The following is a 13,807-nucleotide window of genomic DNA, read 5'->3' on the forward strand; positions in this document are numbered from 1 at the left end:
TTAAACAATTAGGCAACAGATTACACACAAGACGTTAGTAACAGAATCCCCATTCAGATCCCTGCCTGCCTTAGCAGTTGAGTGGGCGGGCACCGGGAGGCAGTATATTCCACCCAGTTTCAGTTTCTCAATGCAAAGAAATCGGCAAAAACAAATCAGACGATCGCGGTTCCTGAAGGCGCTCGTCGTGGGTTCGGCTAAGCAAGGGGACGTTTGAACAGGTATCTGCTTTTATGGGGTTTACGGTCATTTAAACGAGGCGGTATTGTTGGGAATATGTCGGCTCCCCTCTTTAGCTAAGAAGAAATGGCGAAAAGGGCTCTGTGTGTGTAAAACTGAACAGGGCGGCTTATTTTCAAAGTAGAGTAAACCTGAAACGATTTGCGAAATATTGAATTCACTCTGGTCTCTTTCGTTTCCCCCTTAACCGCCTCTTCCCTAAATCCCCAATCCTGCTGAAGTTAGTTGAGCTTACTTTGGAAAAAATGGGGAGAAGGATTGCTTCAAGTCAGTGTTTTATTGATTTTTTAAAACTCTAATTAAAGTATCTCAAATAAAAGTCTTTTAGCTCCTAGGTTTTTTTAAATGTCATTTAGTTGTTTTATACCCAGTCTTCCCTTCACCTGATTTATTTCTCATAGCACAAAACTCCATCTCAGCTGGTGAAGATAAAATAGGAGTGGAGAGAATCACCATATGCCACCTTGAACTCCCATTGCTTTTTGTTTTGTTCAGGGATTGCCAGATCATCCAACTTGGTGTAAATTGTTTCTTTTTAAGTGCTGAGACAATGATTCTGGGAATACCTGTTGAATGTCATACTTTAAACCAGCCGTCAGTCATTCCAGTGAGATTTGAAATGTGATGCCCCTGGAGGACATTCAGTTAATAAATTCAATGTTATTTATTGTCCCAGCTTTGTTATTTTTATAAATAGCTCAAGGTGGCAAATACCTAACAAGGTGGGTTGGGCTGAAAGAGAATGAGTGGCTCAAACTCACTTTGCCAACTTTCATGCCTTAAGGCGGGATTCGAACTCCTAGGTTTTAGCCTTAACCATTAGACCCAAGTGGCTCTCATATCAAACTGATTCTGAGATTAGGAACCCTGTCAGTGTCTTGCAGACACTGTGATCCTTTGAATTGGTGGAGTAGTTAGAAGTAAAGGTAAAGGTTCCCCTCGTGCATATGTGCTAGTTGTTCCCGACTCTAGGAGGCAGTCCTCATCTCTGTTTCAAAGCCAAAGAGCCAGTGCTGTCCGAAGACATCTCTGTGGTCATGTGGCCGGCATGACTAAACACCAAAGGTGCAGGGAGCACTGTTAGCTTCCCACCAAAAGTGGTTCCTATTTTTCTACTTGCATTGTTTACGTGCTTTCAAACTGCTAGGTTGGCAGAAACTGGGACAAGTAATGGGTGTTCACTCTGTTACACGGCACTAGAGATTCGAACCACTGAACTGCCGACATTTCTGATCGACAAGCTCAGCATCTTAGCCACTGAGTCACCGTGTCCCTGGAGTAGTTAAAAGCACCAGGCTAAAAACTGGGAGGCTGTGAGTTCTAGTTCCACTTTAGTTCACGAAGTGATTAGTTCACAAAGCTTAGTTCACTTTGGGACCTTGGGACATTCTTTCTTTCTCAGCCCTAAGAAAGAGGCAAGGGCAATTCACTTCTGAAAATCTTGCCAAGAAAACTGCAGTTTTTCTTGTTCAGGCAGTTGCCAGGAGTCACAACTGCCTCAACAGCAACAATAATACCACCACCCCAGAAAGGGTGATTACCAACTGTCCTATTTAAGCATTTAGGGGCAGGAAAAGGTACCCCTTTGCAGAATAACATGTGCAGCTTCCTTGGTCAATGAATTGAGATACTGTATTGAAAATGGCTGTACACCTATCTAGTGTTGTGGTTTGCAAAGATAGTATTGTTGTTTTCTCAGGGTTTCAACAGAATAAAAAAGATGTTACATGATTATGGCTGACCCATTTGCAAATGAATGCTGGAGTTCAGCTAGGATGTGAATTACAACCGTAATTGTGTCCTACTTCTCCCTTGGAGAGAAAAGGACTATTAACTCTTGTGCCAATATTTGTCATTAAATAGCTGTTGTTATATGGTAGATTTATACAGAATATCAGACAAGGTGATTAAATGACAGCTGTCTCTTGGTTTGCACTGTAATGTAGGCAATTGGTATCCACAAGAAAAGAAAAGCTCCTGAGGTTTGCTGCATCCTAAAGAACTTCCCAGCTATGCTTTTTATTAATACTATATTTACTATATTACAATAAAAGTATATCAAGATTTGATACCAGAAAACCAGTGCTGGATCTCATTTGAGAAGACCTGAGTTCAAAGTCCACACTTAACCTTGAGCCTGATTGAATGATGTTGAGTAATCACCTTTCTTAACTTCACTGATTTTACAGAACAGCCACAGAGATAATGTGGTGGTGATGGGTGTGTGTGTGTGTGTTTGTGTTGGGGTGTGCAGGCATGCAGGCATGTGTCTGTGTGAGAGAGAAGAGATTCATGCATCATCTCAAGTTTTTTTTAAAGTAGGAAACTAATATAATAGCATTTGTGGGGAGGGATCTTTACTGTACTCTATAGCAGAAAGCAATGTAATTCAGCAAGGGAGGAGTCCCTTGCTGAAGTCCACTTTGTGTATTCTTGCCAAATGTCACCTTTCAGCTGGGGATTTTGAAGTTATGGCCAATGTTCCCTCTAAGCTGCGCAGGTGTGCGGCAATGTTCCCTCTAATTTTTTTTTCAGTGTGTGCGGAAAAGTATAGTGAGCGGCACATTTTCTTTTTTTCTTTTTTTTTTTTTAAAAAAAAGATTTTATTGGTAAAAAGAAAATACAACATCCATAACTTGTAAAAAACAATACAACTACATTTCGAGATATTCCCATACTATCAAATCATTATAAACATCAAAGGTTAGGTATCTTATTCCTTCCCTCCCTCTTTTCTTCCCTCATTTCTTCTTTTCCATACCCTTTTCTTCCCTCCCCCCCTTACTTCCTTCTCCCCTGCCTTCCCTCCTTTCTTTTCCCCTTTCCTCCTTTCCTTCCCCCTCCTTTCCCTCCCTCGGTCCCCCCCTCCTTCTCACATACCTTTCCTCCTTCCCTGCCTCTTTCCCTCCTCCTTCCTTTTCTCTTAATCTCCCTCCTTTCCTCCCTCCTTCCTTCCTTCCTTTCAACTCTCCTTTTCATGTCTGAGCACCTGAATTTTTTTCACAGATGTTTCACAGAACAATTGATTTATAGGACCCAAATTAGAATGGAGAAAAATGATTTTGTGCGTGAGTGAGTGTGTGTGTGTGTGTGTTTGAGTGAGCGAGGGATCTGGCATGGATGCAATTGTGCAAGCATTTTTTTCCTCTTTAAAAGAATTTTTGGATTGCACAATTTGCACAATTGCATCCATGGAGACATGAAATGAGATGTTCTCTCTTACTCTTTCCTCTTCCTCTCTTCTCTCTTTGTCTCTCTCATCCTCTTTCTCTTTGTCTCTCTTCTCTTTCTCTCTCCTTCTTTTCCATTCTTCCTTCACTTTCTCTCTCTTTCTCCCTTCTCTCTCCTCTTTGTCTCTTTCTTACTCTCTCATCCTCTTTCTCTTTGTCTCTCTTCTCTTTCTCTCCCCTTCTTTTCCATTCTTCTATCACTTTACCTTTTCTAAATAGGCGCAATTTCCTTACCGGATCCCTCGCTCACTCAAACACACACACACACACTCACGCACGCACAAACCCATTTTTCTCCATTCCAATTCGGATCCTATAAATCAATTGCTCTGTGAAACATCTGTGAAAAAAATTCACAGGGGGCATTCTCTATAAAAGCGAGGGCTGTGTTTATTACTCAATGTTATATGCCTCGGTTGCACAGTAAACATGTGATTGTATAGAATGAAATGGAAATAAAAAGATTTGTACCATTAAAAAAATTCAGGTGCTCAGGCATGAAAATGTGCCACTCAAACACTACACTTTTCCGCACACACTGAAAAAAGCTAGAGGAAACATTGGTTATGGCTACACCCACTTTGCTGCTCTTCCATGCAATGTCAGATTGACAGAGAAAGTCTCTTCCTCCCTCCTTCCCTCCCTCCCTCTCTCCCTGTCTTTCTCTCTCTCCCTCTCTCTCTCTCATATGTCTACCTACCGACCTCATATATCTATGTATCATCTACCTACCTACCTCTATCTATCATCAACCTATCTATCTATCTATCTGCCTATCTGTTTTTCTATCATCTACCTACCTCTATCATCTATCTATCTATCTATCTATCTATCTATCTATCTATCTATCTATCTATCTATCTATCTCACTCACTCACTCGACGCCTCTTCACCCAACGTGGGTATAGGCGACTTCCATGGAAATTTATGGCGATCCATGGAAGCTGTTTCGGCTGGATATACCCAAGGGGACGCCAGTCCCAAGGGTCGACAGAGCCCGATTGGTGGGAACAGGGGGCACCACGTGAAGGCCGGGTTGTCGTTTGATAGTGGAGAGGCTATATTTGGCGCATCAACTATCCTTGCCCTCTATCTATCTATCTATCTATCTATCTATCTATCTATTATCTACCTACCTACCTACCTCTATCTATCATCATCCTGTCTGTCTGTCTGTCTATCACCTACCTACCTACCCCTATCTATCTTTCTATCTATCTTTCCATCTATCTTTCTATCTATCTATCTATCTATCCATCCATCCATCCATCCATCCATCCATCCATTTATTTGCCACCCATCTCATATCCAACAACTCTGGGCAGCTTACAATATAACAACACTGAAAACATTAAAACCATTCATTATAAAAACACAGTAGATAAAAAAAATTGAAAGATAATGACACGAAGTCATTGTTCAGCTGCTTGGCTTGTGGTAGAGTGGGAACTCTTAGCCACTATAGTTTGTAAAACTTGAGTTATAGTATAACTTGCGTGAATCCAAGCATGTGGTTTATTCAATAAATAATTGTTTATGGATTATTCTCTCCTCCTCTCCCTCCGCTCGGTTGATAATCTAGCATCCTAGTAATGTTCTTCTCTTTCAGCCACAGAAGCATTAAAAGACCATGTGGTTTTATGTGGCAGCCTTGTTGGGGTTCTATATCCTGTTCCGTTGGTACCGTGAAAAACAGATTTTGCCAAACCTGACAGACAAATATGTCTTCATCACTGGGTGTGACTCTGGATTCGGCAATCTCCTGGCTCGGCAGTTGGATGCGAAAGGCCTTCGTGTCTTGGCAGGTTGTCTAACCCAGCAGGGTGCAGAGAAGCTGAAAGAAGCCACATCAGAACGGTTGCAGACCAACCTCATAGATGTCAACAGCACAGAAAGTTTGGACAAAGCAATGGAATGGGTGAAAAGCCAAGTAGGAGACAAAGGTTGGCACAGAATTCAGGCAGTCTTGGGTTTTCTTTAGGGTTTGAATAAAAATGGAATAATATTCTTCTTGTGTAAATCAGGGTGAATTTCTAGAAGGGTTAGCCCCACTTTTTGTGACAACAGTCCTCTGAAACTGATTTTTTTTTTTAAGATACTAAGCAGGAGCTTTTGACCCTGGCTTGTCTAAGTCTGAAGTCCATTTTTAAAATCTCATCTCTACACATTGCCACTCTGTACATATTGGGTAACGTGACTGTTGTGCAATCCTCTTCTTTCAATGGAAAATGTTCCTTACTACAGTATGTATTGGAGGCAAGAGTTACTGGTACTAAACTGGACAGAACTGTTGCTCTAATATGCTCCAGGTGTTTTAGACTCCCATTAGCCTGAGTACAAATTATGGCAAACAATTACGGGAGTTGTCCAGAACTCCTGCAAGTTGCTTGCCCTGCACTCCATTCAGTTTTGTTCTTGCTCATTGTGTCTTCTGAGGTTGCTACTGATCTTTTTTTCTCACAAGCAGTTTCAGGGAATGGTTATTGCACATTGCAATTGGTAATAAGGATGTAAATGGATGACCACAGGTTGATTCAGGTTGTTGTGGTGTTGTGTAAGTTCTATGCAGCTCCAACCAACACAGCCGTGTATTAGCAATATCGGGAAAACTCAATTTTTCCCTTGTCCCTCGACTCTTGAACTATAGTACATACGTCCCACAAGATTAGCCTTCACTTTTTATTAACATTTGCTGACTTCAATACTAAATGCAACCAGCATTCCTGTCTCGATCCATGGTAATTGTATAACAGTTAATTGTTATGTCATGGCATTTATGGTGTGATCTTGGCCAAGATGTCCCCTCCATCCTCAAAAATTATACATAGAAATCCATTAGCATAAAGTAAACTGGCTTTTGATATGGCTAGCTTTGTTTTGTCCAGAAAAGAATATACCAACTTAAATACTGAAGTGATTTTGTTTGCCCATCCAGATTCAATGCTAGCTGTTTACCCATCAGTTAGTATTTGTCTTGGATAGCAACCATTTGCAGTTAAGATGATGATGAAAAAGCAATTTTGTAGCCCAGTGGCTGTATTTGCAACTTTCACAGGTTTGTAAAGCAAAGGAAAATTGAAGTAAGAGCATAAGCACAGTGATGATTTCACTTAGTGACTGCTTCACTTAACAATCAACTTGTCCATCTCAATTTTTTTCAAGTTCTCATCCTGCCTTTATTATTATTTTTTATAAATGACTGAAGGCACTGAACATACTGTACCTAATGTTCCTACCTTTTCTGCTTTTCCCCACAACAACCCTGTGAGGTGAATTGACCTCAGAGACAGGTGAGCGATCCACTGGTTTTCATACTTAAATCAGGACTAGAATTCACATCTTCTGGTTTCTAATATGGTGCCATAACCACTAAACCAGATTTATAGCTATTCAGCTAAACAAGGGCCAATTGCACCACTACTACTTCCAATAGCAACGGGTATTTGTCATGCCAGGCATAAATCAGATTGACAGATTTTACAGTCCCAATTTGTATGGACTTGCAAGATTGAGTACTAACACTACCTTCAATGGAAGGTTGCTATAATGGAATTGAAAGCACATTTTGTCACCTTGGCTTTACTTTCCAAGGGATTAGAGAGGACTAGACATGTCCCACATTTCCATTCTTCAATGGTCTGAGATGTCTCTTACCTGACCATTGTTCTGGCAACAGCTCCTCCTCCTGTCTCTCAAGGATATTCCCACAGACCATTACAAATAAGACTTATGAAAAAAATGACCACAAGTACTGGGAAGTTACTATCAAATGCCAAGGCAAATAAAAACATGTTCACCATATTTAAATTGGTTGCTGCATTAAATCATAACAGCGACATGTGTGGGACCAGTGCAGTACTGCATAGTGATTAAAATGTAAGATTAAGAGTAGGGAGGCCCAGGTTGTAGATTATTCTTATTTTGTGACTTCGGGCAAGTCACTTTCCTCTAATCTTTTTCAAGGGTTATTCTTGTAGGGAAAATGAAAGCGAACTCAAATGAGGACCCAGAATGTTGGAGGCAATCCGCTTAGAGAAGGCTGTAAAGCACTGTGAAGCGGTATATAAGTCTTAAGTGCTATTAGATCTCTAAGCTGTCTTCTTTACATGTTTCAAGAACAAGATTGGCTTGCCTAATGTATAACAAGAGAGAGTATTCCAGAGGGTATACCCTGCTGTAGAGGCCTCTTATCACATAGTTGACATTCCCTGTTTGTCTTCTTCTCATTAGGACTTTGGGGGTTGGTAAACAATGCTGGTGTTTCTGTCCCGACTGCCCCAAATGAGTGGCTAACCAAGGAGGATTTTAAGAAAGTCATAGATATCAATCTACTTGGGGTGATTGACGTGACCATACACATGCTGCCATTGTTGCGAAAAGCCAAGGGACGTATTATCAATATTGCCAGCATAATGGGCCGATTAAGTCTTTTTGGCGGAGGCTACTGTCCTTCAAAATATGGAGTGGAATCTTTCTCTGATAGTCTCAGGTAAGTGCTGTTTTCTGTTAACAGTATTGGCAAAAATTCAAATGTTTCTGGGACAGTGGGGTAAATTCTTTCATAAAACAGCTGCATTTCAGAATATAAAGTAATAATAACAGTGTTAGTTTACAGAAGTGTTGGAGGATACAATACAAGTGTAACTGCAGACCGATCAATTTTCTCATTCAGCATCAAAGTTAGCACCAACATTCCTAACTGTTGAACAAACTTCCATGTTCCTATCAGAGCTTTTGACACACACACACACACACACCTCCTAACACATCACACATGTCCCAATTGCTTTATTTTTTTAATGTTACAGTAAGAGAAAAATTGGTACATAAACAGATGATTAATAATTATGAATCACTGTAATAAGAATGCTTTGCCATCACCACGTTGAAATTCCTCTGCTAATAGTAACAGAGAGTGTGACTCATGGATGTTTGGCTCAGGTTGAAAGAAGAAAAAGTCAGTTTTGAACGCTAATCAACACACAATTAAATTGAGCTAAACCTTTGCAAGTGCAGGGAGACTGATTGGTGAGTAAAACTGAGTGAGCTCTCCTTTAAAAGAACTGACAGTTAGATCCAGGTACTTGAGAGAGACATAACAAACATAAAACATCAGTGTAAATCTTGCTGGCTAAAAAGCAAAATAGAATACAGCTAGACCCCCTTGACTTATATAACCTGTTCAAAATTATGGCGGACCTTTCCAAGGCTACTTACAATCTGGATTTGATGTTCTGATTCAGCAACTGGCCCACATCTATAGCTGTTTCCATTGTCCTGCGGTCACATGACCACAATTTATGGCTTTTTTGCTGGAAAGCAGCACTTACTTCTGGTTTCTGGCAAAAAAAACCTCAAAACCATTGCAGACAATGGATTCACTGAACAAATGGCATCTTCATTTAGTAACTATGGGGACTTAATGACCACGACAAAAAAGGTTGCAAAATCCGGTTCAGTCATGTGAACGACTGACACAATTTACAGCCATAATCCCAGGCTCAATTATGGCGGTACGTTGAGCACTACCTGTGCCTGCAGGTAAAACTTTGTTAAATATACACAAATGCATGCATTCTGAAAAATGAAGTTAACACAGCATCGTAAATGTCAATTTCTCTCAAAAGTGCTGGGTTCTAGTGCCAACAAATTATTCCCATTGAAACAGATGCTTGTCATCAATATAGAAATAGTTCTCACAGAATACTTCTGCTTTTCTCCCCAGCTTTCCACTTGCTTCAAGCACATGTTTTTCTGAAACCAAGTAATTCCCCAGCATAAATGAGTTTTGATTTGCAAAACTATATTTGTAGTATTTGCAATCTTGTCCATTTCAGTCACTATAAAATGTTCATTGCGATGGCACAGCCCTTGCGTTACAAGCCAAGATGGGAGCTGCTCACTGGAGCACTTAATTGATTGGCAACTGTCTTACTTGTCTTTAACCATGGGAGGGCAGATTTTTTGTGTGTGCCATTGTTAAGAATGCAATTGGAAGGCTACATTGGAAAAAAAAAATTGAACCGCTTCATCAAAGCTCCCAGACATGATGTCAGCCAACTATGAGTTCCAAACAAAACACCTTATGGTTAGCACAATGTGAATAGTTAATCCCTTGTGAGATTTTAAAACCACACAGCTTGATTTAATTCAGTCTTTCCCTGGCTGATTTCCTCCAGATGCATTTGCTTTGGCTTCCCATAATTCTACACCCAAGGCCATGTTGGTTAGAGTTATTAGAGATAAAGCCCTATGCATTGGGCGGGAGGGGTGGGACCAGGTTGAAGAAGTCTGGACCCTTGGCTGGGGGAGGGGAAAGAAAAAAGACAGACCTGGCCAATTTAAATTCTATGCATGCCCACACCTTCAATGCACATGTGACTCCCCGTGCATGCATGCACCCCCCTCCCCCATGCAGCCTACTCAGGCTCCTGCACCACGGTGGGGGGCATTTTCACCCTCCTCAGGCTCTGGAGGCTTTCCTCGAGACTCCAGGAGAGCGAAAACAGCCTTCCCCGAGCTCCGGAGGCTGGAAACAGGCCCAGTTTCGGACTTCTGGAACTTCCGGAAGGGCCGTTTTTCTCCCTCCCCAGGCTCCTCTGGGAGGACGAAAACAGCCTCCACCAGACACCAGAGTCCCTCCCTGAAACCTTTGTGCTCCCCTGCACATGCGCGCATGTCTCCTGCATGCACGGCAGAGACCTGAAAATCAGCTGGCCGGTGGGAGGTGTGTGCACATGTGCAGTGAAGCTGAGCTGGGCGACAGCTTGTGTGCTCATAGAGAGGGCTCCCCGAGCCCCTTATGGCACTTGTGCCATAGATTCTCCATCACAGTTCTAGAGTTATTCCACTATGGTAGCCTCAAACCCATGGATTTCCCCCTGGGCACATGCAGACAAGAAAAACAAGCAAGAATCATTTAGACAAGACTCAAGCAGAATCAGGCAGATGAACAAGTTTCCTCACCCTTGCTCTATATTTGTATTACTCTTTCTGAAAACCAGTTCACATCCAAAATATCTGGAGGTCTGTTGCATTTAAACAAGGAAGAGATAAGGAAATGTTTTAGTACAAGGTGTTGTAATAATCACAAGCTTGAACAACTTTTAGAAGAAATTAGATGAATACATGGCTACTAGCCCTGGCGGTTCAATATTGCCATCAGTATCTAAGGTGCCATCAGTATCTAAAGTGAAAGAGCAGCTATTGTGCAACACAAGCATGAGAGTGCAAGAATTCATGATCCTGATTCTGGTCTGTTTTGAGGCATCAGGCTGCGTAGGTGGAAACAAAAATAGGAAACCTTTGCACTCATCTTGCATCAGAGTCCTTGGCCTTTTATTGAATGTTTAGTTATTAATTATTAACGAGTTAACTTATTCTTCAGCCTATATGAAACAAGCAGAGTTTAAATTAAATTAAAAAGAAGAATCAGAGAATGGAAAATCCATTGTAACTTTCAATGGTCACTAAATGAACTATTATATGTCGATGACTCCCTGTACTTCTATAACACAGATTTTTTTTTTTTACTTTCAAGTAAAAAGAATTACATTCTATGCTATAGAAGCAAAGTACATAGAAGTGAGAGCCTTAACATTATTTCCCATGTTTTCTTTGGGGAGATTAATCTGTCTTAAAGTAAATTTTCATACAGAATGTAGAATTTGTACTTTCTCATTTTTCTCCTTCCACTTTCTTTTACTCCCCGTTCTTTTCTTTTGTCCATGTTCCTACATTTTCAAGAAGTTACAGCCATAATTATCTTCCAGGACATGTGGTAGATAATATTAATATATATATTTTGCAGGCTTGAACTCTCCCCCTTTGGAGTGAAAGTCTGCATAATAGAGCCAGGTTACTTCCAAACTGCAATCACCAATGATAAAAACTTGCTCGAAAACTTCAGAAACATCTGGGAGCGTCTTCCAGAAGAAACCAAGGAAGCGTATGGAGAGAGTTATTATAAGTCACGTGAGTGTGATTCTCATATTTTCTCAAAACCTGATGTTACACAATATGGAGTCCAGCCTGAAAAGAAAAGGAAAGGAAAAAAGAAAAAGAGAAAGGGAGAGGGAGAGGAAAAAGAGAGAAAAATGGAAATGGGAGGGAGAGAGAGAGAAATGAGAGAGAAAAGGGGAGAAAGAGAAAGAAATAAGAAAATGATGGAGGGAGAGAATGAGAGAGGGGGAAAAGTGAGGTAAACAAATGAGAGAGAAGGGGAGATGAAAGAAAGAAAGAAAGAAAGAAAAAGAAAGAAAGAAAGAAAGAAAGAAAGAAAGAAAGAAAGAAAGAAAGAAAGAAGGAAAGAAACCCTGTTGGAAATCCCCTGAAGAATGTCATGTCTATCCTTGCAATTATAAGGGTCAGAAACCTGAATCAAATATTGTAATAATCAGAACAATGATTGCAAACATTAACTTTGTTCAGCTGGATTCCAAAATAAATATGTTGCCCTCAATATCCATAATATTAGGGGAAAATAGTAGGAAAGAAAGACATAACAATTATATGACTCTTATAAAGAGCATATGAAGCTGAATCCAATTAGTTCCATGAAAAATGTTTTGCTGTTATAAATGTCTCTCCTTGCCCTCTCTGTCTAGATTCTGCCTTATGTTTCAAAAATTGCACACAGTTTTAGAATGTTTGGTGTTTGTTTTCTAATAACTAACTTATATGAACTATCCTAGTTTTCTGAAGTATCCTAGCTTTCTTTGGGAACTCCCGGGGGGTTGGGAACACACCGATTGCTAAGCTGCTGTGGGCATGATGTATGCCTGGGTGGAGTTACTTAGAACCTCCCCTGTTTATTGGATGAAAGAGATCAATTTTCTTGGGGCCAATGCATTTGGTGCAGCGAGTCATATATCTACAGAAAGTCTTCTACATATTCGAATTACGCTGTTACCATGAGCATTATTTCTGGCTGAATGTATTCTTACCTCATCGACTATTTTATAATGAAGCCCACGCTTCTCAGGATATTAATTTCAGGCACCTAAATTTGTAATGAGCAAAAGTTATAGTTGGAAAGGATAGGTATGATCTGGGCCATTTGTATACAGAATTGTTAAATGAGAGCTTAGGATGATTCTAATTTATATTTTGTGAAGAAGACGTGTATTCTTATTTCATTCCCCCCCCCCCCATTTCTCTCTCTGTAGTGATTGTAGGAACCACTAAGATGCAAGCACACTGCAATTCTAAACTTCATTTAGTTACCAACTGCATGGAACACGCATTGACAGCTGTGCATCCTCGCTTCCGCTACTCAGCTGGTTGGGATGCCAAACTCTTTTACCTCCCTATAAGCTACATGCCAACAAGGCTAACAGATACACTGTTTTTGTGGTCTTACCCTCGACCAAAAGAGAGCACTTAGGGTGGAGAGATGTTGGTTTTCAAGAGGAAAGTTTGACACTGGTGGATTGCGCTTGGAAACCTAGTCTATTTAGAATCTTGCATTCTTGGGTGGCTTTTAATAGGCTCTCCTTTTATTATATGATGCTTGTTTCTAGAATACTGTATATCCTAAATTATCTTTCATTACATCAGACCAGTTTCCTCATTACATAGTTATTGTGGATAAAGGTATTCCCACCATCCACCTGTTCTATTTTTTACAGGAGTGATGTCCATCTAGATTTTGACTCTAAAGCAGTGGTTTCCAACCTTTTCTTGGCCATACCCCACCTAAGCATTTCTAAAACCCTGGTACCCCCCCCCCCCTGTGACATATAAGTCTTACTTTACTCAAAAAGTGAACTCTACTCACATGGAGGAAGCCTAAAAGGCCATTAACCTGGTTTAAACAAAGTTCAAATTGCCCCCATTAAAAATCAAATTGCCCCCCTGTGGGGCATGGGCACTCCGTTGGGAACCACTGCTCTGAAGTATTATCTGGGCAAGAGCATACAAAATTTCCCTAAATCAAATAGGACCATTGATCTGTCCAACTTAGCATGTTACCTTGGATCTTTGAGATCTCCTGATAACTGGTGGCAGGAAGGATGTACCTCCAAATGTTTGTCTGTCACTAAACTATGGTTGGGAACTGCCATCTTCTTCTTCTTGTGCCGTATCCGTCATTGGACATTGGCGATCATGTTGGCGATCCTATTTTTATCAACAGCCATGTGAAAAAGTGCTGTTGAGTTTTGTCCAAATTAATCCCTTGGATTTTGAAGCCATGATGTTCTTCTTCTGCCTGGACCTCATTTGCCTTCAATCTTTCCTTGGAAGATTAAGTGAAGTATGCCATATTTTCTGGGTGTCACATCACATCAGTGGTGGGATACTACCGGTTCGAACAAACTGGTAGTGGTTTGGCGGCC

The 13,807-nt window shown here is 40.7% G+C and overlaps 1 protein-coding gene across 1 annotated transcript; it reads left to right on the plus strand.

Moving 5' to 3' along the window:
* The first annotated feature begins 93 nt into the window (after positions 1–93).
* Positions 94–13,257, plus strand: LOC116503504 (retinol dehydrogenase 16-like). The gene is made up of 5 exons (XM_032209927.1): positions 94–221; positions 5,080–5,413; positions 7,701–7,959; positions 11,281–11,444; positions 12,638–13,257. The coding sequence occupies exons 2-5, from the start codon at positions 5,101–5,103 to the stop codon at positions 12,853–12,855; spliced, it is 954 nt and encodes a 317-aa protein (XP_032065818.1). The 5' UTR covers positions 94–221; positions 5,080–5,100; the 3' UTR covers positions 12,856–13,257.
* Positions 13,258–13,807: the final 550 nt, after the last annotated feature.

Source organism: Thamnophis elegans, chromosome 2, assembly GCF_009769535.1.
Source record: "Thamnophis elegans isolate rThaEle1 chromosome 2, rThaEle1.pri, whole genome shotgun sequence".
NCBI lineage: Eukaryota > Metazoa > Chordata > Lepidosauria > Squamata > Colubridae > Thamnophis > Thamnophis elegans.

Excerpts from the sequence above, each read along its gene's own strand:
- LOC116503504 (XM_032209927.1), top strand. The coding sequence starts at position 5,101 with ATGTGGTTTTATGTGGCAGCCTTGTTGGGGTTCTATATCCTGTTCCGT. Across the intron at positions 7,960-11,280 it reads TCTTTCTCTGATAGTCTCAG|GCTTGAACTCTCCCCCTTTG; the intron begins GTAAGTGCTGTT and ends TATATTTTGCAG. Across the intron at positions 11,445-12,637 it reads AGAGAGTTATTATAAGTCAC|TGATTGTAGGAACCACTAAG; the intron begins GTGAGTGTGATT and ends CTCTCTCTGTAG.